Below are 27,482 nucleotides of genomic sequence, written 5' to 3'. Positions count from 1 at the left end.
GTCCTCCTGCTTTCACGTAGGATTTTCATTCCAAGCTGTTTGTTATACTTGAAGGTTCTTACAAACTCGGAGCAGTTATTTTGTTGGGGGAAAGCCCTGTAGCTCCTCCATTATATTTTTACATCTTGACAACTCTTTCCAGCTCTGTTCTCCTGCCAAGCTCTCTTCATTCAGGCCAATGGTATGCTCTGTTATGCTCAATGAAAAACGTGTATTGATTTTAACATTTTTGGTTTGTGGAACATTTTTCCTTGCTCCAAGCAATGGACCGTGTTTACCAAGTCTAAGAAATATATATTAAAAGAGTATGACACTGTCCAAGTGTACTTTTTTTTTTATGAGCTGCAGAGCTACAGAGCAGAAAACCATGTTTATCTGAAAAATTACTACTTGCAGTGAAAAGCAATCTCATTCCACAAAAGAGAGGAAAGAAAGACTTCATCGAGTTCTTTTCTTTTCTACCTGCTCATACCTTTTGATGAGGCTACATTTTGTAAACTGTATCAGTCTGTTACCACCAAGTATCTGAAATGAAGTTAAAATAGAACTATCAACAATTCAGAGTTCTGAACTGATCATTTTTAATGTCTTCCCAGTACTATTACGTTACTCTCCCGGGTACAGGAATGTTAAAAGCACAATAAAATAGATTTCTTTAATACAGTATCAAACACAGGCTCTCTCCAAGTGAAATAAGCTTTTACAGACCTCCCTGGCCACAGACCTGCTCAAGCAACTGATCGATAACAATTACAAAGAATGCATTTAGTGCCCAGTAAAGAGAGCACCTTTAGAAGCATGTTGAGCCCTGGGATCACTGCGTGTCTTTAGAGTAGGAGGCAAAACAGGTGACATCTTGAATCATTAATATTCCTGTGGGTGAATGTTTCAGTGTGGGACTATTTGTAAGTAAAGAAATCAATTCTACCTGGAAGATAGAAACACTGGCATCTCATTGATTTTTTTCTTCTGTAATAAATTATAAAAAACTCCCCCATGTCAATCTCTGGAACAATAATGCACAACTACTGTATTAAAACAAAACACACCACAAAGCCCCACAGAAAAACAAACAAAATAAAACTTCTAATATGTCTTCCACCTTTAATCTCCCACAGGTCTGTCCCTCCTGACTGCTATTTCACCAGGCCAGCTTTTTAAAATACCACATGTAGTTTCTCTTGTCTCTTAAACCACTTTTTCATTGCAAATCCCATAATCCAATTCTAGAACTTTCACCGGCCGATTGAATCTGTCAAGGTCGTATGGAAAGTTGATGCTTCTGACCTTCCTCTACCTACAGTGTCTGTTGAATATTACAATTGCAGCAGGCAAACCACACGTAGACAGAATCTAGCAAAGTACATTAAAGCCCAGGAGAATAAATGTTAAAGCACTGTGTTCATGAATACAAATATGGGACGCATGACCACCTCCAGCAGCCTTGCTCCTGGAGTTTACATAAGGGAGAAGGCAAACAGGGAAGCAGAGAGTTGATAGCTAAGTGTCTGACCCAAACCCTTCCTCCTGTCCTGTGGAGGTCAAAGCCATACTCAGAAAACCTCATTCTTCACTGCATTTTGGAGAGCAAAATGAAACTGCAAACGACAGATCTGTGGGTGGCTGGGTTTTGTTGGTGTTTTGGGGTTGTTTTTTTGTTTTGTTTTTGTTTTTTAGAACTTGGCAGAATATAACAATTTACCAACTGAGGATTAGCTCAATTTCTGTTTGTGTTGTTGCTTTGCTCTGAATGCAACAGCTTAATAGGCATAAACAGATTCCTGGCTTTCAAAAGATAATGAAAAAAACTTCAAAAAAACATTAATTCCATCTGGGCTGACAATTCCCAGGGAGAATCTTCAGTCTGGAAAAAATAACTCTTCAGGATGTGCTTCAGCCTCAGCTACTGATAGGCTGCCAAGGGGGTAATGCAGCAGCACCCTGAGCAGGGCAGGATGCTGGCTGGGCTCTGCTAAGCATGCTGATGACTCCTGCTGGGGCACTGCCACCCTGGCTTTCCACCCTTCAGCTGGAAACACCACGAGATCTCAGAACAGGACACCAAAGTCCCTCCGTGCACTAGCTTTAGCCACTGAAGGAGGTGACTACAAGCAAAAAGGCAGATATAGCAGAAACGATGCCCTCAGTTGCCACTGCAAGCCAAAATTTGCTCCCGGATGTCCATCAGAGCCCTGGAGCCTGATGATCCAAAGCAGAGGACATCTTTCTGCTCTTGGCTGTGATCTCCCCACCAGCAGAGAGCAAAGCCAGCTCCACAGTTCCTCCCTCACACTGATAGCTGCCCACTGATGTCACCAGCTCCTCTCCTACCTTCACTCCTCTCTTTCCTGATGCCTGGCTCACTCCACTGCTCCCCATTCCTCTAAAACTGCAAGCAGTGGGACATATTTAGCTGCAGTTCATATGCACTAGTCACAAATACCATGTAGGCAGCCAGCCTTATGGGACAGGATGCTAAATTCTGTGCCAATACCTGAAAACCTGTTAATTTATGATGGATTTATTAAAACAGCTTCAGACAGCTTCTACATGTCCTAATTACAACACTCCTCACAGACCCCTGTCACCACATTTTGTTATCAAGTCTCATGAGGGTCTGCACAGATTCACCCTCCCAAAGATCCCAAAATCTAGAAACATTCTGTTTTCCCCACACAGTGCCAGGAATGGGGATTAACAGATAAAGATTTTTGTAGAAGCCATGATTCAGATGCTGAAAGGTTAATTCCATGTAGCTGCTGATTAGATCTGTTCCCTCTCCTGTAACAAGAGCTGTAGGACAGGACACTGAAAAGGTTGTACAGCCTTACTGAGTGGATGGATCCACTTTCTCCAGCAAGATGCAACTTCTGCTCTGCCAGAAATCCTGACCTAAATTCTCCTCTGAATGGCACTGGTCTAAGTGCCAGAACAGCTATGAAAGGAATGTGTCGTGTGTGCATGCGTGTCTGTTCGTACGTGTGTCCCAGCAGACCAACAAGAATGGAACTGATCAGGGGTTTCATTTAATTTGCTTGGTTTTTCTGGAGTTTGTGTTTTTAATAACTGCCAGATTCACTTATTTAGGTTTGGGAGAACAAGAGAAAAGCTGGCAGAGGTAGAAGCAACTAAAGCATATCCATGTGGACACACTTGCTTATCCAGGCTTCAGTCACAAAAAGCAAACTGATCAAATTACTGTGGGGTTTTCTGCCCTTTCTGCATTACTGCTCTGCTTTCCAAACTCCTGCCCTCAACTTGTACTCTGAGCAGCTGCTTATCCTTGTCCTGGTCACCACTGCAGCACAGACAGCCTGATGCTCAACCTTTTGTAGATGAGGAATGCAAGGATTAGCTTTCAAAGGCTGTTTTCTATTAGAAAGCAATCTCAACAACATGACTTCCTTAGGCAGCACGTATTCTGCTTCTGCCACTGGCAAGACAACTTCAGACACAGCACAATTCCTTCCTAGAAGGGCAAGAAAAAAAGGACCTTTCCCTGCCCTGATCATGTCCAGTCAGGATGAGCCAGCTGCAATGGAAACATTCATTTGCTTTTAGGTAAGTTAGGCCCCTCCCTACTGAATCAGGCTAGGAGAGATTTTTTTTCCTACAAGGAAGAGTGACCTTTCCTGAGGACTCTGCAGGCTTTCCACCACGTGAGAGGAGTAGCTGCAAAGAAGCTCCAGTGTCATTAGCCAGCCTGGAATGCAGCACAACCGGTGCAGACGTCAGTGAACACCCGGCTGGAAAAAACGCTCTCACTCCCTCAACTGAGATAGATGGGCTTCTGATAGGGCCTTGGTGGAAATCCCTGCACAACCACCTCTGATACAGAGAAAAAAGGAATATTAAGGGAACAGCTGACACTTTTCCTCTGGCTGGGCTAAGCTCTGAAAGGATGTGTAAAAATCACTCTCTGAGAATTAGCACAGTCAAAACAACAACAACAAAATTTAGCTGGGTTTCTGTCCTAGCTAAGGTGAGCTCTATTCTGAGTAAAGACTTCTAAAGATTTTACATTACCATGGACTCTTCAAAAAACCCATGCAGAGAAACACAAACCAACAACACTGAAAATCCTCTTAATTCAATCTCTGCTTTATTGCACAAGGCCACAGCAGGGGATTTTTTGGCTGTGGGAACACAAATACTCCTCAATGCTACAAGCTCAGGATCCTGCTTGGATTACTACCCAAATACAGAATGAGACAGTCCCAGCCTCAAGAGTTTTCCATCTAAATAACACCAAATTGGTGGGAGAAGCCCAGGTGGCATAGGGTTCTCCTCAGCAGCACCAGGACTGCACGCCAGCCCCTCCATGCCCAACTGCTGCAGCTGCCAAGCTGTGGCTGCAATACCCTCGATGCTGCCTGATCTCCTGCCTCCCAGCAGCAGGCAGCCCGTGCTTCCCATCTCACCATCGCTCCCGAAAAGCAATCCTGCCCGTTTGCCTCTCAGCCCCCAAGGGATCTTCCCCCCCCACCTAAACACTCCCAACTGTGGTGCAGGAGCAGTTTGAGTGGACTCCAGTGATAGAAGCGTGACACGGAGCTGGCAGTGAGGCTGTGCTGGTGCTGCACCAGCTCGCAGTGTAAAGCAGACAGTGAGGGGTGGCTAAGGGTCGTGCTGCATCCCCAAGCTCCCCCATCCTGTGGGACAGAGTCCTGGGGAGCCACTCTACCCCTCCCTGGTGTCACCCCCACCTCCTTCCACCACAGTCCATCTCTTGCAGCTCACTGAAGGTTTCAGACATCCCTGTCCTGCCCTGAGCACCTCTGAGTCAGGCTGCTTGCCTTGCCCCAGCTCCCCCCTGCAACATCACCGAGGCTTTACAGGCAACACCACCGACACAGTGGGGAGCCAAAGTCTGCAGGGAGGTAACCATGATGATTACCTCTTCATCTGCAAGTGCAGCAGATGCACCGAGACACAAAAATGACCACTGAAGCAACAGCAGAGACAGAGGGCAAGAGACTTCCTGGGTTGCCTTGGTCAGTCCCCACAGACACCACTCCTAAAAACAGGTAAAGAGAGGACAGGGGAGCCTCAGGAGGGCTCGGGGACAAAAAGCCTGGAGGGGAGGAGGAAACAGCAGAAAGGAGAAACAGAGCATAAGGCTGCAAGTCTTTTGCCATGGAAGCAAGATTTAGGGGGGCTCCTGCAGAAAGCAACAGCGTACATCTTTAATGCCTTCCCCTACAGCACTTGGGAAGGAGCAACATCCTGTCCAAAGACAACTCTGTCTTGGAAATCAGCTGTTTCATTAAACAAGATTCCCTCATGGGGAAAAAAGCACTTTCCTTCCTACAGCTTACCTCAAGCACCATCATCTCTGCCACATCCGGATGACCTTCCAAGCCCTCCTTGAAGACTCATCTACATGTTTGGCTTTCAACTCCCTGCTGCCCTGGCTACTCAAGCACTACTGCACGGGCTGAGGTGTCCAGCCCTGTGAGGCTCTCTCTTGCTCCTGACAAATTTATCCAGCACTTGGTTTCTCGAGCACCACGTCAAAGAGACCCCGGGAGCAGTGCCCAAGCCCTGCACATAGCACAATGCTGCATGAAACCAAAGTGTGGGATCAATCACTTAGTGACAAGAAATCAAGCTTTACTCACGCTCTGATCCTGCAGGAGCAGACAGCAGGGGGAAGAAACACCGATCAGCGGGATTGGCCAGCGCGGCTGGGATTGCACACCCAGGTTTTGTTTTCAAACTTTGCTCAGTTGTTTCGGGGCTTTTTAAGGACCTAATCTCCGTGTGACTGTTCCCAGCACCAGCCGCTTCCCTGTGGTAATAAGGACCTAGGGAAGCACCACCTAATGACGGCTGCGCTCTCAGGCGGGCTGGCTGCAGCTCTGCTGTGTCAGTGCTGCCCCTGGCCATCTCCATCCCAGCAAGATACTCCATGCTTTCCCAAATACCTCTCTGTCTGAGAGCTGTTTTCTCTCAAAAAGCACCCAGAGCTGATCACTGCACTCCAGAACTGCTCACTGAAAGCAGAAGTAAGGAGACAAATGGAGTTAAAGCAGCACAGTTTGGGCTAATGGCTTAAATCCTCATCAGAACCTGGGTACAGCTGGGCAGAGATGTGGACATCACTTAGCTGATTCCAACACTCCTGTCTGCAGTGGTTGTTTTGGGAACTTTTTTTGACACCAGTGTACGAGAGACCAGGTAAAAGAGCTGTGTTAATGTAGAGTGTGTTCAGAATCATGATAAAACTCAGTGCACAGCACTAACCAGTCATCTGGCTGGACAATGCTTTGGGATACTGTATCTGTTCTGCAGGACTAGCTACTGGGTTCCCATTCTTTAGACTGTTAATTAAAGCAGAATTTGTCTCCTCTTTTTAATGGTGCTCTGTGCACCCACCTCAGTGAGGGGTGGAGGCCAGCAGCTTCCCCAGGATGCCTGCAGTGGGCACGCTGGGCTGGACCGTGGGTCTGTCCCTCTACTGTGCAGCCAGATTAATATACAAAGTAGCTTGTTTTGAAAATCCACATTCCACTGCTGTAAGAGAAAAACTCCCCCAGAGCACAGGCTGCCACCTTTCAAACAAGGTCAGACGCCGACCTCCTCCCCCACTGCCAATGACCTTATTAGCACCGATCACGGTTCTAATAATATCCCACATTCTAAGCAGGCCATCTGCTGTAACATTTCACCACAAACTTAGGGAATTGCTTGGTTCGAGTACCCTCATGCTCCAGCAAGCCAACTGGCCAGCCTCAGGAACACACACCTTCCTCACAGCTTTAAGCAAAATGTTGCAGGAAGGCACCTCCATCTCCCAGGTTTCCAGCTCAGAGCTCAAGCACGCAGAGAACAGCACAGAGCCATGCCCAGGTGCTGGCTTCAGAGGAGGTAAAAAAGCAGAGTAACAGGTTAAAATCACTCCAGCCTCAACAGCCTCCGACACCTCTGACAGTGGGGACACCAAGTGACCACATCACTGGAACCCAAAACCAAGGCCAAACACTAACCAGATGCTTAGTGTCAGCAGCACCAAGGCTTTCAAGAGCAGAGATCATTTACTTTCTGCCGTATGGACAGCGGAATGTTTTTAGTACCCTAACACATTTGCTACAGTTAACCTGGGTATTTTCATTGCCATTTTGTAACAGACAGGTAAACTTGCAGAAGAACTGTGTTTGATAGCTAGTATTTTTGAAGGAGCCAGGGTTTAAAATGCCTACTCCATTAGCACATCTATGTAAAACACCCAGAGTCTTGTTACTACAGTAGCTCAGCTTCACTCAGCCTTCAAAGGCATTTTCTTTGTACTACTCCTGTGAGGTCAAAAAGTGCAATTAGGCACAGACACCGACATTACAACACTTTAAAGCAGCCTACATCCTTGCAAGGCTTTGAAAGCTGGCTTTCTAAATCCTTGGCCTTTCCTCTAATCAAAAGGCCTTCATCAGACGTGGCATGAGAGGCTACATGGGGAAAAGAAGGGGGTCAGTGCCTGGTTCTCTGCAGTTTTATGAACAGCAATAAAACAACATTAATAAGCCCCAAGTAAAACTGTGCCTGTATGGCATTACATTCACCCAAGTGCCTCAAAGCATTTATTTTAATACCAGCATAACAATATTTATAGGGGCAGATTTTCAAAGAGCTCAGCTCCTCACTCAGAAATCTAACCACTTACTTAAATGCTCTGTGGGAAATGTCAGATGATGGGCTCTCCAGAAAGCCTGGCACATATTGCTTATATTTGTTTTAAAGCTTCCAAACAGCTCAATTACATAGATGCATGTTACTGCACTCTCCTTCAGATGGGTGAACCAAGTGTCAAAAAGCCACTGTCAGCATGGGGATTACATCAAACATGCTGTGCTGCTGAAGAAATCCACCAACTCCACATGCTCTTTCAGAGTCATTCTCCTCGAAGGCATCTTCTACTGCCTTTCCTCAGCTGGCTTCACTGGGCTAATGCAATCGTGAATGAGCAAGAGAAGCAGTTTCACTGACACAGCAGCAAGACAAGAACACCACGGCCAAGTGTGGCTCCATGTTTACAGGGATACTCTTTGTCTCAAGCACTCTCTAGGGATAGGGACTTGCAAGGTTGGGGCACTGATTTGAATCTCAGTGTTAGCTACTGCTCTAGATCAGGTCTGGAAGATGTAAAGCTTGAACTTCCTTCCCCATGTGGATCTGGCAGCACTACAGCTTGTAGCACGGCACTCATTGAGGTGCCAGAGCTTACTGTACAAACACACAACCCTCTGTGCTCCCTGGACCAACTTCTGACTCACAGCCACACAAGAGCTGCCACAGCTTGCTAGCTGGGCTTCAGCACCCATCTCCCTCCTTCCAGTGCAGAGGAAACCCCTGGGGCTTGCAGAGCACCACGCTGCATTGGTGCTGGGTCATGGGCACAGAGCTTGTGCCTGCAGATGCAAGCAGAGTTGGCAGGACTGCAAGAGCCAGGTGCGTGTGCTGAGGCTGTGCAAAGAAACTCTCCCAAAAAGGAAAGACAAAGGTGGCAGAGGAGACAACCACAGGCACATCTCCCCCTTTGGAAAACGGCTGAGCAACGTTTCCCTCCCTCAAAACCTGATGCAAAAGCTCACTTCAGTGCAAGGACCTCTTTGCTGCCCACAGGAATTCTACAGGGTTTAAAATCAGACTTAAGTATTTTGCAGAAATGGAACCTCAGACTGGAGGGCTCTGCCCTTAAAAAAGGAAAGGAAGCCTGAGGAGCAGGAGGTGGCATGCCATGGCCCGTGCAACATTGCTATATGCCCATAAAAGGTTTCAAAAATGTAACTACTTAAGCACAGACAGCAGCTCAGAAGGGTTTAGAGTCACATCCCAAAAGAATGTCTCTCCTGCTTTTTTAGGCAAGTGCGAGCGGCAGTCAGCACTTTACCAACACCATCCCAACCAGAAACCCAAGGTTTCTCTTGGCTGATACTCATAGTGTAAATGCTGCTGGCTTTATCCTTTGGGGCTGGTGGTTTGCTCGTGCCACAGGGAAGATGACTGGGGCAATGTGAGCTGCAGAGAGGCTGGCTGGCAAGGAGAGGGGAGGCTGGCAGGAGAACACTGCTGCTGAATCTGCTTGGCCTGCCTCCCCAAAGAGGCTGGCCTCCCAATTGCAGTCTCAGGACAGATTTGCAGCCACTCCTCTGCTTTCCAACACATTCAAGGGAAAATGCACTCAAGTCTGAGGCCCAAGGAAAAGTTGTAATAAATTAATGAGCTGCAGGGAGAAAGAAAAGATGTCCTGTGCCTGCAAGAGTGCCTCCCAAAGTGCCAGCCCACACCTGCACCTCTGCCAGCCTCTTGAAGTTGACCCCAGGGACACCACACATGAGACCAGCACCTCCAGACAGCAAAGGCATCTGTCCCTTTGCAAATCAGCCCTCAAGAGATACGTGGGGTGAGGAGGCCTGGGGTACAATGTGCTACATGTTCAAAACCAGGAGGACATCTCTACAAAAACAAGAGCAGACCTGGTGTCACCCTGTGACCATGCACTGCCACAGACAGGAGACCCACCTTTTCAACCATGATAACAAGATTCACTAATGCTCATCTCTCATGGTTCTGCTATCAGAAAGTCATAGATAAATGAAGTGAGACTGCTGGGACATCAGAGAAACCTATAGATAATGCTAAACAAATCAAACATGCTCTGCACAGACCTCTGTTCTACAGAAAGATCAGGTAGGCAGATTAAAGCAATGACATCTGTCTTTCCTTGGAAAGTTGAACATGCCTAGAGAGGTCACACACCATTCAAGTAACCAGTCTGACTCCAAAGAGAAAGCATCTGCAGTCCAGACACAGGGGCAGGCTTGGGAGATGCTCAGCCACAGGCACCATCAGGTGAGCTTCTCTGTCAGCAGTTTCCATCCCACAGCTGTGCTGAGAACCTTCTGGAGACATCGCAGAGAGTACACACAGCACATGGGCCAATTAAATTATACTGCAAAAACACAGAGCTTGTTGTAACCCATACCCAAGAAAGGATCAGACCTAAATATTGTTTTTTCATTTATGTTCTCATTCTCCTTTAAGTACCACTCTAAGAAAAATACAACAGCAACAGTTCTTTTATAAATAAGTTTAAATACATTTTTCCCCGCTTTTAGTTGTTTGATTCAGTGGTTATAAAAAGCACTTAGTAAGTGCCATAAGACACATGAGCATCCAGACAAGAAAGAAAGCTGCTGCAAATCTACTTCTCATCACCAAACGCTGTTGCTACGTAGCTAAGTGCCTTAATGACAGATGAAAAGTAGAGGTTTCTCACAAAGGTGACTTTCCTCTATGTTGCTCATCTGGTTTATTTGCATCTCCATTATGTTAAGACACGTAGTCAGTGTGTCTCAAAAACTCTCTATGGCTTTGTTTGCTTTCTTCTTCCTCTGTATGACCATAACCATATGCTAAGTTTAGTGGGGGTTTTGAGTTGCTTCTTAGTTTGGAGTTCATTTAAATTTAAAAAAAACCCAAAAACTTCAAACTAGTAGCAGAAATAATTCTAGTGAAGTCAGCATAAAAGAGGTACAAATTAGCATGAAAACTATAAGGAACAGCCTCAGGTACACCAGTCTCAAGATCATTTGGTACATTTATTGCACAAGCATAGCAAACTTTTTAGATTGCCATGGGACTTTGAATGCTATTACCAGATAATAACACTTCTTTCAGAAAATAAGACAATTTAGACAAAACTGTACTTTTAACTCCTGACTTTATGCCTGCTCACAGACGACTCACTTTTTTTTTTAATGAAAAGCTGCTTTGAAACACAATACCTTAATGATGTTTTTTAAATTAGACCTTCCAAAGTCAAAATTCACATCCCTGAAATTTTCACACCATTCCTCTTCAAAACTGTGATTTGCATATGGAAACACCTACGTTCGTAACACAAATTTTTTACAAAACAAAGACATCCCACAAAGCTGGGCTTGTAATTATTTTTTTTTTCAACCCATGAGTGCACAGTGCAGATACCCAAACTGTGAGAAGTATGAATCAAAGCCTCTGTGAGCACCTGGTTTGCATTACCTGCATATTTTTATATGATATGTCACTATCTCCTAGAAACCACCTCTCAGCCTACTGCTCAATTAGTGTTTCTAGTGACCAAAGAAGGTGCTTTTTTTTTCCTTCCTGACATCTTTAGAAACAGAACACCACTAACGATTTCTGGCCAGGGAATTAAGAAGCAGACAGGCTGATACCGTGCCTGCCTGATCCAGCCTGAATAGGAAGGTTAATGACTTGAGTGCTTGCAGACAGCCCACCCGTGCCACAACAGGCCTTTGTAAGAACTGCCACAAGCCAGTAAACCGTGTCCTGCCCCTTACAAAAAGCACCAGCTCTGCACCGGACAGTGCACACCAAGCCCAGGATGAACCCAAAGGCCATCTGGCTTTGCAGCAATGACAGTACACTCTCCTTTGCTCTAAATGTCTCAGAGGTGCCAAGGGACCTGCCTAAGAGGTACTGCAGAGCATCAGCTGCTGCCCAGCAGCCATCGTGGTCATTTCTGGAAGTGGGTGGTCCAACAGTGGAGGGCTCTCATGCTTCTGGACTGCCCTCCACCAAGCAGTGGAGCTTGCCCTGACATTCACACAAATTAATTCAGACAACACGGTCCTTCCAGAGTAACAAGGGGGGAAGCACAAGTAGAGTGAGAGCTCTCTTGGCATCCAATTCAAATCTGTGAACAGCTTCTCACAAGGAACTATTTTTAAGTTTCATATCAATCTGCTTGGGAAAGGTTCCTTCTGCTGCCTACAAATGTGTCAACACCCCCTTTGAAGAACCACAGCTCAGGACAGCAAGATCCAGCCCTGCACTTGCAACCTAAGCAAGACTCAGTATTTCATGACCAAAGCATTTCACAAGCACACAACACTCCTGCACAGCATGCCCTGGGGAACCCCACCCGAGCATCAGTGAAGCCCCTGAAGTCCTGAGTGTTCTTCACAAGCTTAGAGGTAGCACACATTCTCACCCTTGAAACAACCCACACTGAGGCAGCCTGACTGCTTCTGGAAACATTACTGCTCTTAGCACTGCACCAGAGGCAGAATCACTATATGAGACTGAAGGGGAGGGGGGAAGAAAAAAGAAAAAAGTGAGATGCAGTAAGCATACAGATGCTGTGCATGACCTGACTAGTGAGGTGAAGCCATTGTATGCTGAGTTATCAGAAGTTCCTGTATGAAGGTATTGTTCAGGCTTAAGAGGTCTGTGAGGAAAAAAAAACCAGGAACAGCAGGACACAATGGATGCAGATAAGCAACCTCTGAACAAAGCCCTGGGTGACTGCTAGACAAGGGGAAAACTTATTAGCTGCAAGCATCCTATATCCTGTCTCTAAGAAAGCAACCCAGATGTTCTGCTAATGCAGGGTGTGAAAGATGAAAAGAGCACTGAAGCAGCTAGTGAGCTCTCTGAAGGAGAGAGGGTCAGTGTTCAACAGCTGTCCAAGAGAAGCGGTGGCTGAGTGCACCAAGATCTCCACAGGGTGAGAAAGAAAAACCTCTTCAGAGCTTTAGGTGTAAGAACCTAACATCTCTCTAGCCACCAGGTAAGGGAGCCCATTATTACAAACACAAGGCCCTCCCTATCATGGCAAACAGGGCTTTGCGAGCCCAGCTCCAGCCCAAGAACAGAAAGACCATTGTTTGAGAGTTTAGTCACCAGGATGGTTATCTCCACTGGGAAACACATGGTGTACACACACCACAGGCTTGTGGCACTGGGGACTGCATCTCCCCATGGCACAGCAGAACAGGGCTCTGCCCAGCAAGAGTAACTGAAGCCAAGGGGCTGGAGGAAAAAAGAGCTCCAAGATTTATTTCTTGTTTGAGAAGTGGGGTGCAGAAACAGCCCCACTGTCAACTTTTGGCCGTGTGCTCTGCCTTGCCTGACCTCTCCTCCCAGTGTGCTTCCCAAAGACAGAGCTGCCAGCCCTCCATGAGGCCTTCCAAAGCCTGGAACATCAGATTGCTGGAAAATTCAGGCCACTTAACTAGCATATACTGGGCACCTGTTGCTATGTCAAGAAGAAACTGCACCAAGAACATCAGTTTACAGCTAGTTACACAGGAAACATGCTGAGCTGCACAAGATCATACTCTACTCCTTCAGAATTTTTTGTTTTCCCAACATGGTGTCACCCATCCCATTCCATACCACTGAAGAAGTGTTCACTTGTGCCAGTGGGTGGGATTTGAACCCCAGCTGCCCATACATTTGGTCCTGCTCATCCCACAGCCCAAGACATGCAGAAAAGGGCCAGGACAGAGAGCCTGGGCATGCTACAGACACTGCACCCCAACCAGCACACATGTGGAAGTGTCACCCACTGATGACACTGGTGCAGCTCAGAGCCAAGCCAAGCGGGGTGGCTGCCCAGGGGACACCTCCCCAGGACACTGCAAACATCAGGCAAGTTCTGCAAGGGTCACAGTACTACCCCTACATGGTATGTCAGCACTCCTTTCAGTTCACAAATAAATACTATAAATGTAAGCATATGAATCTCTTCATTCAAAGTATCTGCACTGCCAGTGGCTACAATTCCAAAATTTCAAGGACATACAGAACATGACTTTTTTTCCCCTCCGATAAATATATTTTTGCCTCTTGCTGTCAGCAAATCAGCAGTGTAAATGAACATTTGAAAGTCACCGTATAACTAAGAGTCACTGCATATAATCATATTTTAAAAATGCAAAACCAAAGACAAATAGGAAGCTCAAACTTCTTGATAAATGGGAACAGAAGTGAAAATATGAAGCCACAAACAGTAATAAAATGGGTAAACCCCTGTTAGACTGGATCCAGCCCCAGTCTGAACCTGTGCATACATAATTTCACCAGTTCTGTTACTCATTATGTTCATAAAAATAAACCCAAATAATTCCAAGCAGCAGTTGAAGTTCAAGAGAAAATGTTTAAGCTTGTGAAATTTACCAGATTCCTTCTAGAAACTCTAACAGGTTAACTAAAACATTAAACACAATGCCAAGAGTTCTCAAAAGCAATCAGTTACCCATGTTGTCTCAGGGTTTTTAATCACCCTGTTTAAAACACCCTAGAAGCCAGACTTTTGGGAAAAAAGAGTAAAATAGAAGAGGATGTTCCTTTCCTGAGAAATGTAGAGAAGCAACTCCAATGAGAGATGCTCATCTCCCCTCCTGTAGGACCCCCCCCATCCCTGCCCCAACTCAGACCCCAGAGATTGGTAAATTTTGAAAGTCACCCCTGGAGCTCCAGCGACAGTGACAACAAACCAAGAGCCACTGACTGCCTGCAGAATCAATTCTGCAAAGATAAGCACCAGCAAAAAGGCTCAGCTGTAACTGGGACAGGCCCTGTCTTTGCACGTTCCTTGCAAAAAGCATTTTCCCAATTTTTCTGGGAGTGCTGCACTCCAAGCATTTTGGCTGTTCCTCATCTGTAGGACAGCACTAAAGTGCATCTACAACTCCCGTCTCCAGGAAATACACAGAAAGCTGATTCATTATCTTAAAATGCTGCTTTCATTTCTGTTCATTAAAAGCTCATTTCAGACCCCTGTGCCGCACACGCAGGGATATGCTCTGGACACAAACCATGGGGTTTCAGCTCCCTACTTTTCTCATTCCAGTTCCATTTGCTGCCCACAACGTGCATTCTCCATTTCCAGGAGAGCTGTATCAGACCTGAGCTACCACTGGAAAACACCCTGGATAAAATCCTCTCTCTCCCTACGCTGAGGCACTCCAGGCAATCTCGGATGTCAGACCCAACCTAGATTCCAGGAGCTACATCCCACACCAGCAGCATCCTCCCTGCGCACAAACAAGAGCAATCAACAATTGTTCTGCACATCCCACACCCGAGCCGTTGGGGAAGAGAAGGAAGCAGCAAGCGAGCTTAAAGGTAACGCAGGCGTTAGCCAGTCCTCACCTTCAGGGAGTCAAAGCAGGCAATAACTCGACCATTTTCCACATGGCAACTCCGTGACGGATGGGCGAACTTGCACTCTGCATCAGACCGAGAACAAGTACCTCTCTGAAACTCTCGACACACTTCTAACGTCAGCCATTTTGTATCACGAACCAGGGAAACGTTCACAGCCATATTAAAAAAAACAAAAAAAACCAAAAAACAACCCAAAACACAACAACAACAACAAAAAAAAAACAACCCAAAAAAAATTAAAATGCAGCCCTTCTTTCAGGGCAATATTTACTGCTGATCTTTATTTTTTTCTTCTTCTTTTTTTTTTTCTTCTTTTTTTTTTTTTTCTTTTTTTAAAAAAGGGTAAAAAAGTGAATTCAAGTTAAACGTGAAGAAATAACTAACTTGTTGCTTTGGTAGAACTCCTATTCATCAGCACTTAGGTTTTCATTTAAGTCAAATCGTGTTTGTTTAAACAAGAATTAAACATAAAGCCAATCATAAAATAGAAATCTTATCAGAATCAACTGAAAATCAAATTAGAGGCCAGCTCCTAAAAGTGCAATTGTAGAAGTTAAAATATAAGTGTTATATTTTTGTGCCACTGCCGAAGTTACTTGCAAATAACTGGCAGACTTTCAAAAGAATTCTGTGCTCTCCAGTTAATGGTTTCAATTATTCTTGCAAAAAGCATATGCTGCTGGCAGCACTTCAGTTTGTGGAATGGTCTCAGTCCTTGGGGAGAAAACTTCGGGGTTTGGTTTGTTGTTTTGTTGTTTGTTTTTTTTTATTTATTTCCTTCTATTTCTTGCTTCTAAAAATTACGGTTCGCGAGCATCAAAAAGAGCAAAAGGTCGTCTGGTTGGTTTGTTTGTTTTCTTTTTTTTTCTTCCTTTTTCTTTTCTTTTCAATTTTTTGCTACATACTCGGGGAAGGGGGGGGAAAAAAAAAAAAAAGAAAAATGGCTGAGCAAACTGCGTGTTAACGGGGAGGCAGAAAAAAAAAACAACCCCAAAAAACCAACAAAACACCACAAAACCAAAACCAGGGCAAGGCTGGAGGAGTTGCCGTCGGGGCACGAACCGCAAGCAACGCCGAATGAAAAAGAGAGGGGGGGACGAGGGGCAGAGAGAGGCAGCCCTAGACAGAAATCCAAGCAGCGGTGGCTTCAGGAAAGGCACTTTTCAGCAACCTGCGGGATAAAAGAGAAACAGAATCAGGCAGGAGCCGAGGCCGCCCCCGCTCAGGCGGCTGCGGGGCTGCCCGGCCCCCGGCAGCCGTGCCCGCGCCGGGCTGCGCGGGGGAGGAGGAGCCGACCAATGGCGCTCGGCCTTACAACCGCCAGCCCGGGCGGCCAACCAATAGCAGAGACCGTTTCATAGCGGCCCCCGGCGGGCGGGCGCTGGGCTGTCGCACCCGCCGCACGAGTCCCGCAACCCGCCCCCGCCCCGCGCCCACCGGCCCCGCCACCCCGGCCACCCCGGCCACCCCGGCAAGGCGTCCCGCGGGGCGGGCTGCAGCCACCGAGCAGCCCTCTCAGCCTGGGGAAGGGGTATTTTGCTCTTTAGTCTTTTTAAATTACTTCCTCCCCCCCCCCCCCTCATTAATACCCCCCTCATTAACACATCCCCCCCTCCCCACCCCCCATTCCGTAGGAAACGTTCAAGCAGGAAGAGCAGCCTGTGGCTTGCTGGTATACAAAGCAGATAAAGCTGCTGCAGCTCAGCCCCATAATCACTTCGCATTTTAAAGGTGTTGTGCTTAACCCCTAACCCGCCGGCGAGCTGCTGCAGCAGCAGCCTGGGATGGCCCGTGAAGACAAACGGCTGCTCCTCTATTAATTCACAGCCCACAACACTAAAAGCAAACCCGACAGAGAAACCGAAGCCCTGCGCGCACACACAGAGGAAAAAAATTAACTCGTTCCTCACAGCTGCAGTTTTCCACCAGACTAAACTCGAATCACTCCAACTCCAGCAACTCCTGTTATACAATAAGCAACTTTCAATGCATTCCTATTCCAGGCTTCCTTGGCATCCACTAAAATGCTAAGCCATCCCTAGAGCTTCCCATTCTAATATTAGCTGTACCAGCGCTGCCTGATAGGATTGGGCAGTTTCCAAGTTCCCCAAATCCAGCCCTTTATCTTCCTGAAGTACAGCCACCCAGTTTTGCAAACACTTGACAGGCGCAGGATGCTGCTCGTGTGACTGCTATTAAGACTTCAAGCATTCGCAGCAGAGCCTTCAACTACAAGAAAAGGAAGCTTAAATTCCTCTATTATTATTGGTGTGTTATTGCAATTACACTGATCAGTAACTGAAACCTACTGGAGCTGGAACAGTCAAACAATGCTACCAAGGAAGAAGTGTGGGAAGAGGCTGTCATCAGCAGCAGGGGGTGGGGCACAGAGGCTGTTTGCTTCACAGATCGAATTATTCCACATTAGAAAAACAACATTCATTAAACCTCCATTACAAGTATTTTCTATACAAATTAAAGAGCCAAGTTCATAACAAAAACTGGCCAGATTCTTGCAAACCAGCTTGTAGGATCAGCACAAAGGTTAGTCTGACCCATGCTTTTGGAAGGACCTTTGGATTTTTGCACATCAGGTGGGGAATAGGGCCTGCAAACATCAGATTTGCTAAGTATGCTTTAAACTTCAAAGGGAATGGGACAAAAAAGCAAATCCATCCATACTCATGTATTTCGGGTTTCATAAGGAACAGAGATGCTCTAAATCGATTCCAATTTTGCAAACAGGGCAAATTTATACAGGAATCCCATTTACTGATGTGTGGGCTCCCCATCCAAATGAGCTCAGCAAGCAGGAAACTATGTGCAGAAACCTTCTGCAGGGAGCTAGGGACTGGCTGGGTGCAGCCCTTCAAAACGAGCTAGAACAGGTCATATATGGGTGGGGATTAGAAAGAATGCTCTCTCAGAAGCTGCTCCCAGCAGACTGGAAGACAACCATCTTGTGGATTAAGTGCCTATTCCACAACTTCAGATTGCCAGGGAAGCCAGGGTCTGTGAATGCTGGTGGGTCTGAACTTAAGACAGTTACACCGAGATGTACAAACAGTGCAGTAACATCTGCCATTTCCCAGCCCTTCCACCTTGAGAGATCCCAAAGACAAACCAACCATTCCTCTTGCTCTCACCCATGTGGCTCAGAAGCACAAGCAGACTCACAGGTGCATGCTTGCACTAAGCTGCTCAATCCTCAAGATGAAAGGAATCATGTTAATGGAAGTCAAATGAATCCTACAAAGCATTAAACTGCAAGTATCAAGACATTCAGGTAGATGTAACAAGGTTGGTATTTTTCTTTTACAGCTCCTATGAGGGATAAAAAACTCTGAAGAAATTACTTGCCAATGTCCTGCTGAGGGAAACTGAGACCCACACATCCATTTCAACGCACCAGAGGGAGACACAAGGAGTATTCTGTGCCATGGAAACAACCCACCTTCCTGCAGAAGCAATGGCAGATCTGAGACCCTGGGACTGAGGCTCCTGTCCTGGGGGGAGCCAAGTAAATGAATATATTTTTTTTTTAATACCAGGGGCCTCAATTCTGCAGCCTGCATGCCAGCTGGCAGAACATGGCAGTGACATACACTGGCCTCAGCACCTGCTTGCTGTGCACTCAGGAGGGCACCTCAGCACATGCGTAACTTTGGGCATAACAATCTTACTGGAAAGAAGAAAACCTGAAGCATGTACTTAAGTGCTCTGCTGAATCAGGGCCTAAATAAATGAATCTGCCTCCCAGGTTTATCAGGGCTGGGAGGCCAGCGATGCAGTCGTCACGTTTTGGCTGACGTGATCACAGCCCAGGGGAGCACGAGGTAGGCTTTTCTGCAAGTCAACAAATACAGTTCTGTCAATGTTTGCATTGCTGCAAATTCCCCCTCCATGTGGCCAGGGGGGAAGCTGAACACACGTGCATGCAGGGCTGAGATCACACCCCGTGCTGCACACTGCTGCAGCAAGGCTCCCACACATGCTGCACAGGATACCACACATCAGACAGGAACCCACCACTGACACTGTACAGCTGGAGTTCTCCATGTTTCAAGTCCTGGCAGCAAGCAACTGTAACCATTCTCACCACCACGTGTTCTCGTGTCCTTATAACTCCCTTGTATTACCCTTTTTTCGGTGGGAGGGGTAACCAGCATTCTATTCACTTTGTTCTCTCACTTATTCAAATGCGAGGAGCATCCATGCTAAAACCAACATACAGCAAGGATAAAAAGAAGCTCCAGAAAACGCTGGCTTCGTTAGTGTGCAAAAAATAAATCCAAATGTGGGTGCTGCCTTCTGAACCCTTCCCAACAAATCAGACCCATTTGGCAGAGCTCATCTCCTCTGATACCAGATGGGCCGATCTCCTTTTAACAGCAGCAGCATCAAAGCTGGAGAAAGTGGTGGAGCAGAGAGAAAAGCTGTGGCCTTTATCCCTGTAAAGAAACATCCCCAAAGCTCCTGCTTTAGGGCTGCTTGCTGGGCCAGGCTCTAATTGCCTGAGAAGCAGGAGGCCGGGGCTTGCTCCAGATGTCAGCCCCAGCCTTGCAGCTACTGAAGTGAAAGGGGCAGAAGGGCAGTCTGAGGAGCAAAAGGTCACATCAGGGCTCATCTCTGGCTTGACTGAGATGCCCTGGCTGCTTGAGGTAATGTGAGGACAAGCATATTCACTTGATGCTTGAATTCTTCCTGCTTTCCATGAAATTGATCCCCTTTCCACTGACACCCCCCATGGATGTCAACTTATGAGGACGCTTTCTGACAGCTGAGTTCAGAGATTGTAATTTATGTGACAGGGTGGATTCAAACAGCTCCCAAGTGTAAATGATGCTATTTAAAAGGGATTTTTTGTTTTTGTTTTTCAGTGGGGTTTTGTTTTGGAAAAGAAAAAAAAAAAAAGAAGACACTGTAGAAGTGGCAGGGTGGATTCCTTGTTTATTTTTCCTCAAGGATATCTGGGTCACAATTGCTCAGATGAGAAGCAGAAGTGGTGCTGCCCTAACTGACAGTCCTGGTGAGAAAGAGCAGCAGCTCTTCCCTCTATGCTGAAGCAGAATAAGGACAGTAAAAACAGTGAGGGTCACTGGAGCTTTTGCAAAGCCAAGTTCCAGCTGTGCCCTTTCTTCAGCATATGTGATGCTGTCCATGCTCCTCTCCTCAACACAAACACTAGCATGTGACAGAGAAACTGAGGACCCGCTCTCCTGAGTTCAAGCCCAGCCCTGTGCTGCCAGGCTGCATCATGCTTAACAGTTTTGAAACTTATGGTCAATGAAAACTCAGACCCAGCCAGCCTGGATGAATGGACAACCCAGAAGGCTCAGCAACAGGGAAACTGAGCTCTTAAGCTTACCAAATTCAGACCTCAAATCTTTCATCAATTCTACTACAACTTACAACCCACCCCTGAACTATTAATGTTCTCCAAGTGTCTAGATACTGGTGGAGCCAAGAAAGACTGTTGGGTTTTTTTAATGGCCCTACCTCAAAGCATTAACGACACTCCCACTCATCAGTCCTTGCACTTTGAGGCAATTCCGTAACCTTGGCTTTTCATTGCACCTTAATGGGTACAGAAGAGCTTGGTGCACCCATCAACTGCTCCCCAATAAGCCAGGATGGGGTAACACCTCACTCACACAGCAGTGAGATGTTTCCACTATCAAAAAATCTTCCAATTAAATGTTGTGTTCCTGGAAACACTGCATAGCAAAGGGAAAAGGGAACACTGAAAATAGAACATTTAACTGTTTTGTTCTGATAAAGAAACAAAAGCCTTCAGGAGAATACCACCACCCACCCAACACCATTTTCACGTTCCCATGGAAAAACAAGCTTGAGTATCTTCCCCAGTCCTTCCTTCCTCCTCCACTTTCACAGCAGTAATAAAGGAATACCACATGCAGTTGCATCCTTCCTCTTCATGGTAACTAAAAAGGTGTAGCAGAGCAAGATTTTACTGGGGAGCGTTATACTGGTACATTTATTGGCAGTGATGTATTTGTGGGGACCTTTCAGTCAGTGAAGAGAGAAAAAAGGTAATCCAGAACCCGCTGAGCCAGGAACATGGCTGACATTAGAGAAGCTTATTTGAGGCCTCCCAGAAGCCCATGGCAAGTTAGATGCTGCCATGATCAGACCACAGGGCACCTCTGCTTCGCTTGGGACCAGCTCACAAGCGGAACTAGCAAGACTGTACAACAGCAAAAGAAACCCACAAAAATAACACACATATGGTCAAGATGTGAAACCTCCACTGCTGAAGTCCCAATTAACAAGGCTCTTCCCCTGTATCACACAAACCCCAGCAGTTCCTCTAGACTCCAATCCCTCTGCCCTTGCAATGCCCACAGTTTGCTCCCAGCAGGGCTGCCTCCCGCCCCCCGCGCTCGCACGGGCTGTGCTCTTGGGACAGGTGCCATCTCTGCAATTGGTGGCTTCTCCACAGCTTGCACATTTAATGGGCTGCAGAATCAAGCCCAAAGAAGGCAAATTTATTTTCTGCCACCTGCAAGAGGTATTTTTTGCTTTCAAATTCAAAAATAGTATTCTATTTTTCCACTCTGGCCCTCGTGCTTTAAAGCAAACACTTGAGGGACAAGGTGGACACTTTGAATATTTCCTTTGTGAACATTCTGTACCTGAACATTTTCTCCCTCAGGGGACAGTTTACTTAATTTAAGGTAGACCTTTACAGCTATAAGAAAATAAACCTTTTGTTCTTCTACCAGTTATTCAGAAAAGAAGCAGGTTTCCTCTACCATGGCCATGCATGAAAAGTTTCTGTTCAAGGTCTAATCACAGATGTTGGGGGACGTCAATCACCAGGGTCACACCACGTGCCCAAGAGTCAACTCAGCCCTGAGTACCACCTGTTCAGAAGACACAAGAACTCAGAAGCCACATGCACAAATAAACCAACCTCCCAAGGCTGCTGCAACGGAAAAGCCTCGTTGGCAGGACACAAACCCACTACAGAAGAGGCTGCACGCACACGGCGGATGTTTGGGCATGCAAATACCACACATCTCTGTGTTGAAGGAGCCACTAATGCTCGTCCTTCTTCCCAAACATCCACTCATGCCCCTGGCTTAAAAGCAGCCTTGCAGAGTGAGGGTTACTGGTTGTGACCTCTATGGAAATAGCAGAAGAAAAATCCTCCTACTCCTCACTGGGAAGGCTGAAGTTGCACATACTCCAACCCACCTCTTAGGAAGTTCACCAGCCTTGATATAAAGCTCCTGGAATTATGGCATCCCAGAAGATAGCTGTGGTGCTCTGCAGGGACAGTGCTGCCATCCTGGGGAAAATGGACCATCCATCACCTGTTTCTGGGCACTCCCCACTGCTCTTAGCTGTCCTGACATACACATGTATCTTACCTGGAGAGATGGCACTGAGGAACCGAGGAGAAAACAAACAACGCACACACAAAGATAAAATAAAGCACTGTGAGGGAAAGAAGCCCTTCACTGCAAAGAAAAAATGTAGTTCAAATAAACTTGGGGAACTTTATCCTCCCTTGCATACATGCCATTCTCCACATTTACACCCCACAGCAAACAATCACAGGAAAAATAAATGCCAAGTTTCAGAAACTATGTGAAAAAAAATCCCTTTGTTTCTGAAAACTACCATTCTTCACTGTGGACTACAGTGCTCCTATTCTTTCAGCCACCTGAAATATTCACAATCTGTATTCTTTGTTCATCAACCTCCACTACCCTCTTGTCCATGAAAGTTCAAAGAATTCTGCTCCCCTTCTCTTCTTCAGGATTAGCTCTTCTCCAAAATATTTCCACAGGCAAAGGGCTGGAAGCTATTTGCTACTAGCTGCTCTGCATTTCCAAGCCAAAAATGCATTACAAAAACATTGCAAATTTTTTGTTTATTTGTTTGTCTTTGAACAAAGTCACAGAAGCTGCTGTGCAGGAGCCACACATGTGCCTCTACAGAACAAATACCTTTCCATAGGGTGTTCCAGGGTAGCATGTGATGCTTCAAAGGGTGCTTCCCTGTTTCACTGAATAGATTTGTTGTTAGAACACACACACATTTTTGTTCTTCTGGGCTTTTGATTTCCTGCCATCAGCTTATTTGGGACCAGTTAGAGGACAAGACCTATTCCCTACTCCAGCTCTCTGCTAAGAGCAGTGGTGAACCCACTGTGATCCCACACCTGAGGGACAGGGCCATTCCTGAGAGATGATCTGCTGATCAGGCAGCCAAGCAGGAGTTCTGCTTGAGCCAAACTCCAGCACAGTGCCCACTGCTCTCCAGTCACAGATACAAGGAGAAGGGTGCTCCCTTTTATTGGGACCTGCCTGGCAAAACCTTTCTAGCCTCCTGTGGGAAGCAGCTTCCCAGTGCCAGGGAGCAGTGTCAGAGGAAGGTGACTAACCTGAAAAAAAATCATTTCCTCTGTGGTGCAGAAGCAGCTACTGCACTGCTGTGAAGCATTGCTAAAATTCCCTCCAGTGCCAGCACCAGTTGGGAGGGGTTAGGACCACAATTACACCAGCTGCAAACACAAAAGGGAAAAAGTTGGCAGGGATCTCTGGAGGTCAGCTAATCCAAACCCTGTCTCAAAGCACAGCCAGCTTCAGAGGTGGATGCTTCCATCTCCAAGCACAAAGAGAGCTGTCTCACACAAAGAGAGCTCAATTGAGTCAAACAAATTTACAGAGGAGACAGGAAAGGCCAAGGCTCATTAAGGCTTGTTCCCCACCACGTAATCGCAAGAAATAGGATCAAGCAGATGTATCCCACAATCTATCTGATTATCCTACTCAGTGTTCAGGAAACCCCCAAGGTCCTTCCCATCATGTGTGTGCTTGGGAAGGCCGACGGGGACAGCTGAGGGGAGGGAATGCTTTTACCCAACTGCCCTTTGTGGGATTCTGCTGGCAGGAATGACCCATGGGCCTCTCCTAAGCTCCAAGCATGGCCCTAACCCTGGAGCCAGGCAATATACTCCATTAAGCAGAATAAATATTGAAATAGGAGCCCAGCTCTGCCATTCACCATGCTGCAGAGGCTGGGGTTTTTGGGAGATTACCAGACCTGCTGAGGAGATGCAGCAGGAGACCTGCCCAGGTCTGGTGCTTCAGACACTATGACCCATGCAGACATACTTCAGCCTGGAAAACTTCCACTCCAGACTTCTCAGTCACAGGGCCTATTGCACAAGGAGACAGATTTTCTCCAATGGGAAGGCATTTTCCATCCGGATCCCATACTGCAACTCCTCAAAGCATATATGTGCTCCTACACACACGCTATAGCTTCATGCACTCACGTGCTAGTTGCCCTACCTGGTGACCATGGGCCTGCAGAAAAAGGAGACAGCATTTGGACAGTGGCTTGCATTTGCTCAGCTGGAAGAATTCACAGAAAACAAAAATAGTTTTTCTTTTAACATTCTTTGTACTGAGCACTTGGATAAGCCTTAAGTAACTTGGCAGCAAACCAGTTTGGTACAAACACAGAACACCAGAACACAATGCAGTCATCACAAAGCCACCGCTCTGGGCCAGACAGTAATTTTCCCCTTCGCTCAGGGCAGGCCTCCAAAGTCTTTATGCTACTACATTCAAGTCCATCTGAATTACACGATGTGTTAAAAATGAGGACTCATGCACAGTAACGAAAACGCCCGGCATTTACGGGCCACACCGAAGGGTGTATCGCAGACAAAAGTACTCCAGAAACATTTGTGAAATGATTCAGGGACTTGGGAAAAGGGAAGCCTTGACTTCTCCCTCAACTCAGACCTCTAACAGCATCCTCAGGTTGCAAATCAAATACATGACGACAGAAGGAGACTAAAAGACTGGTAACAAAAGCATCCGATGCTTTTAGGATAATTTATTTCAGGATTAAAAGAAGTTAGAACATGCAGGAAATCAGGAAAAGCAAACACAGCAACAACTAAGAGTGTATTTTCCAATTCCATATGCCAGTGAAAATCCAGAGCAGCCTAGTCCCAAAACCCAAAGGCATTATTGTCACGCAGGTAGTCACTGCAGGTCACCACTTAGGAAAGATGCTGTAGTCTGTAAGTGCCAGACCAGGATCCTAGAAACAGGGGCTCAAACCCTGCTACAGTGACAAGTTTCTTAATCCCTCTACAAACAGGGCTCTTACATCCCTGTCTCTCAGTGATATTTGGCAGGTAAAACCCAGGAACAGCAATTGGGCATTAAGAAACTACAATGTTAAAGGCTGTAAAAGCACTAGATGAATAATCTATCTCAGACCCTATAGTCATTACAGGTATGAAATAGGACACAGGAGAGGGAGCAGAAAGCATGTGCACACACACATATATCTCTGCCCCATGAGTCCAGCAGGCTACAACAGGATGAAAGGGACGTCCAACAACTCCAGTCTTGCTTGTGAAGCAATAAACACCCTCACAGCATGGACGAGAGACACTGCTGTAGAACGTGTGGGGGAACAGCTGAGCCAAGAGGCACTTGGAAGGTGTAAGGCCAGTTTTGTCAGTATACTTTGGCACCAAGTGCCATTTGCTCAGCTAGTGGCCAGGGACTGTCTGCCTGGTGCGCCTATGGGACACAGAGGGGCTGGGGATGCACACAGTGAGGAATCAACACAGTTAAGCCCTGGAAAACGCACGGAGAAGTCAAAGTTGCCCTCAAGGTTCTTCCCAAGCAGTTCAGTTAGTGTGTTGGCCTCTCCCGCCTTCCACACACCCCGAAGTCTGTTTTTCATTGCTCTTCATCTCACTGCCAGGTGGATGAATCAACTTTTCAGGGACTGAATAACCTCTGTTCTCCCTGAGATGGCTGAGTCATGGGCAGAGACTGAAGTCCTCAGATCATCAAGTCTCTACTTACCTTCTTGCATCTGTAACACAACAGCCTTCAACTTCTCTCTGCTGTGGAAGTCTTAGTGACCTGACTTACTTCCAGTTTCTCACTTAAGGCCCACGCCACGTTTTGCCTCCAGAAGGCATCTGACTCAGAACAAAATTACTGAATTAAAACCAGGAGCCTGAGAAGGAGGGCTCTAGCTAGGCAGGCCAGCTGTAGAGATGAACAGCGCCTTCCACATGCCACCACCCTACAGCCCCCAGCCACTCATGGCAGCAGCACACAAACACATAAGCACCCATACCTGCCTGGATGGGAGTCTGTCCAAGCTGACTTTTAAAGCAGCAGACAAAAAAACCCCCACAAAACAACAAATAGGGATATATTCCCTCAAACCTTGAATGTGCATTCTGAACCATCATCCATCAATACACTAATTTTCCCCCCAACAAGGAGCTTGGGTGATGAGAGAGGGAAGAGGGGATAGATAGCAAGTGGAGCCTTTGTTTTAATTGGCTGCTGTTAAGAACATCAGAAGGATGTTTGAAGGAGAATGATTACGGGCAGAGTGCAGAGGAGGTAATCAAAGGTGTCCAACAAACTGAATTTATGATGTAGTTTGGCAATCCATCACCTGGCTCGCATTCCGACGTACATACATAAGCCTCAAAATACATTTAGCTTGGGGGTTCTGGACAGAAGTGGCTGCTGGTTTTTTTGTACAACTGCCCTGCTTACTTTTGCCTTCCCTTACACAATTTAATCCTATTCTTAAAGCAGATGCATTCCGAATGCCTCAAGTTTTTGTAGTTGGTTTTGTATGTTTCACACCATCTATGTCTGTCTTCAACATATACTAGCATAGTTAAATAGGTCTCAGACTTTAAAAAGAGAACTATAATGACTCACCCACTATAAAGAATCCTATGTATTCCAAGTGTTGTACCATAGAAAAAAAATCTTCCCATATTTGACCTTTTATTATTACCTGAATTTAGAAATCATGCACAAAACTAATGTTTGTACAGATTTAACATCTCAAACATGTGTTCTTTAATCTGTTCATTGCTTACTTTTCCAGAATTTCATCCCTAGTCCTCCTTGCAAACCTAGCAAAAAGCACTTTGCTCCTTGTAACATTACAGAAGCAATATATTTTTAATAGAGGAGGGAAATTACTTCAGATACAAAGGAAAAATTGTTAAATTCTTCTAAGTGTGAAGACAACTTTGTGTACTAAATACATACATGGGAACATATGCGTACAGCTCAAACTCAACAGTGGAAATTTGGCTCCCTGCAACTCCCTGTCATATAGATGCATTTTTTCCAGAGGAAGTCCAATGGTATTGTTTGTTTTCCCTGCTTAATAGAGGAGTTCAATGAAATTTTCTATTGGGAAAGTCTAATGAGGTCAGAATAACAGAACAGAGTAACTAGGAAGGAATGTCCTTGCATTTTATTTTTAGAATAAGGATAAAGGTGGGGCCCTGCAAGAGGCAGGGGATGGGCCTGTTTTGGCACACATGGCCAGGCTGGAATGCTTGTTCCTGTGAGCTTGAGGGTGTTTTGAGCTTAGTTTTGCAACAGCAAACCCTTTGTCACCATCAGTGACAAGACAGTGGAAGAGTTCAGCTGGGAGAAGCGCAGAGCAATGCCTGGGAGCACATGGGC

General features: G+C 46.2%; 1 protein-coding gene across 7 annotated transcripts in view; it reads right to left on the bottom strand.

Moving 5' to 3' along the window:
- MBNL3 (muscleblind like splicing regulator 3) overlaps positions 1 to 27,482 on the bottom strand; it is a 91,180-nt gene that overhangs the window by 43,188 nt on the left and 20,510 nt on the right. For 4 of the 7 annotated variants that reach the window (XM_051630045.1, XM_051630042.1, XM_051630044.1 and 1 more), the window contains exon 2: positions 14,944 to 16,129. In XM_051630045.1, the coding sequence (XP_051486005.1) occupies positions 14,944 to 15,117 (174 nt within the window). In that variant the 5' untranslated portion in view covers positions 15,118 to 16,129. Of the gene's footprint in view, positions 1 to 14,943; positions 16,210 to 27,482 lie in introns of those variants that run through there. The other 3 variants (XR_007890658.1, XM_051630046.1, XR_007890657.1) reach the window with 2 other exon arrangements.

This window comes from Apus apus, chromosome 12 (genome assembly GCF_020740795.1).
Source record: "Apus apus isolate bApuApu2 chromosome 12, bApuApu2.pri.cur, whole genome shotgun sequence".
Taxonomy (NCBI): domain Eukaryota; kingdom Metazoa; phylum Chordata; class Aves; order Apodiformes; family Apodidae; genus Apus; species Apus apus.
Note: the sequence above shows the minus strand (reverse complement) of the source record. Positions and strands in the feature narration are given on the sequence as shown.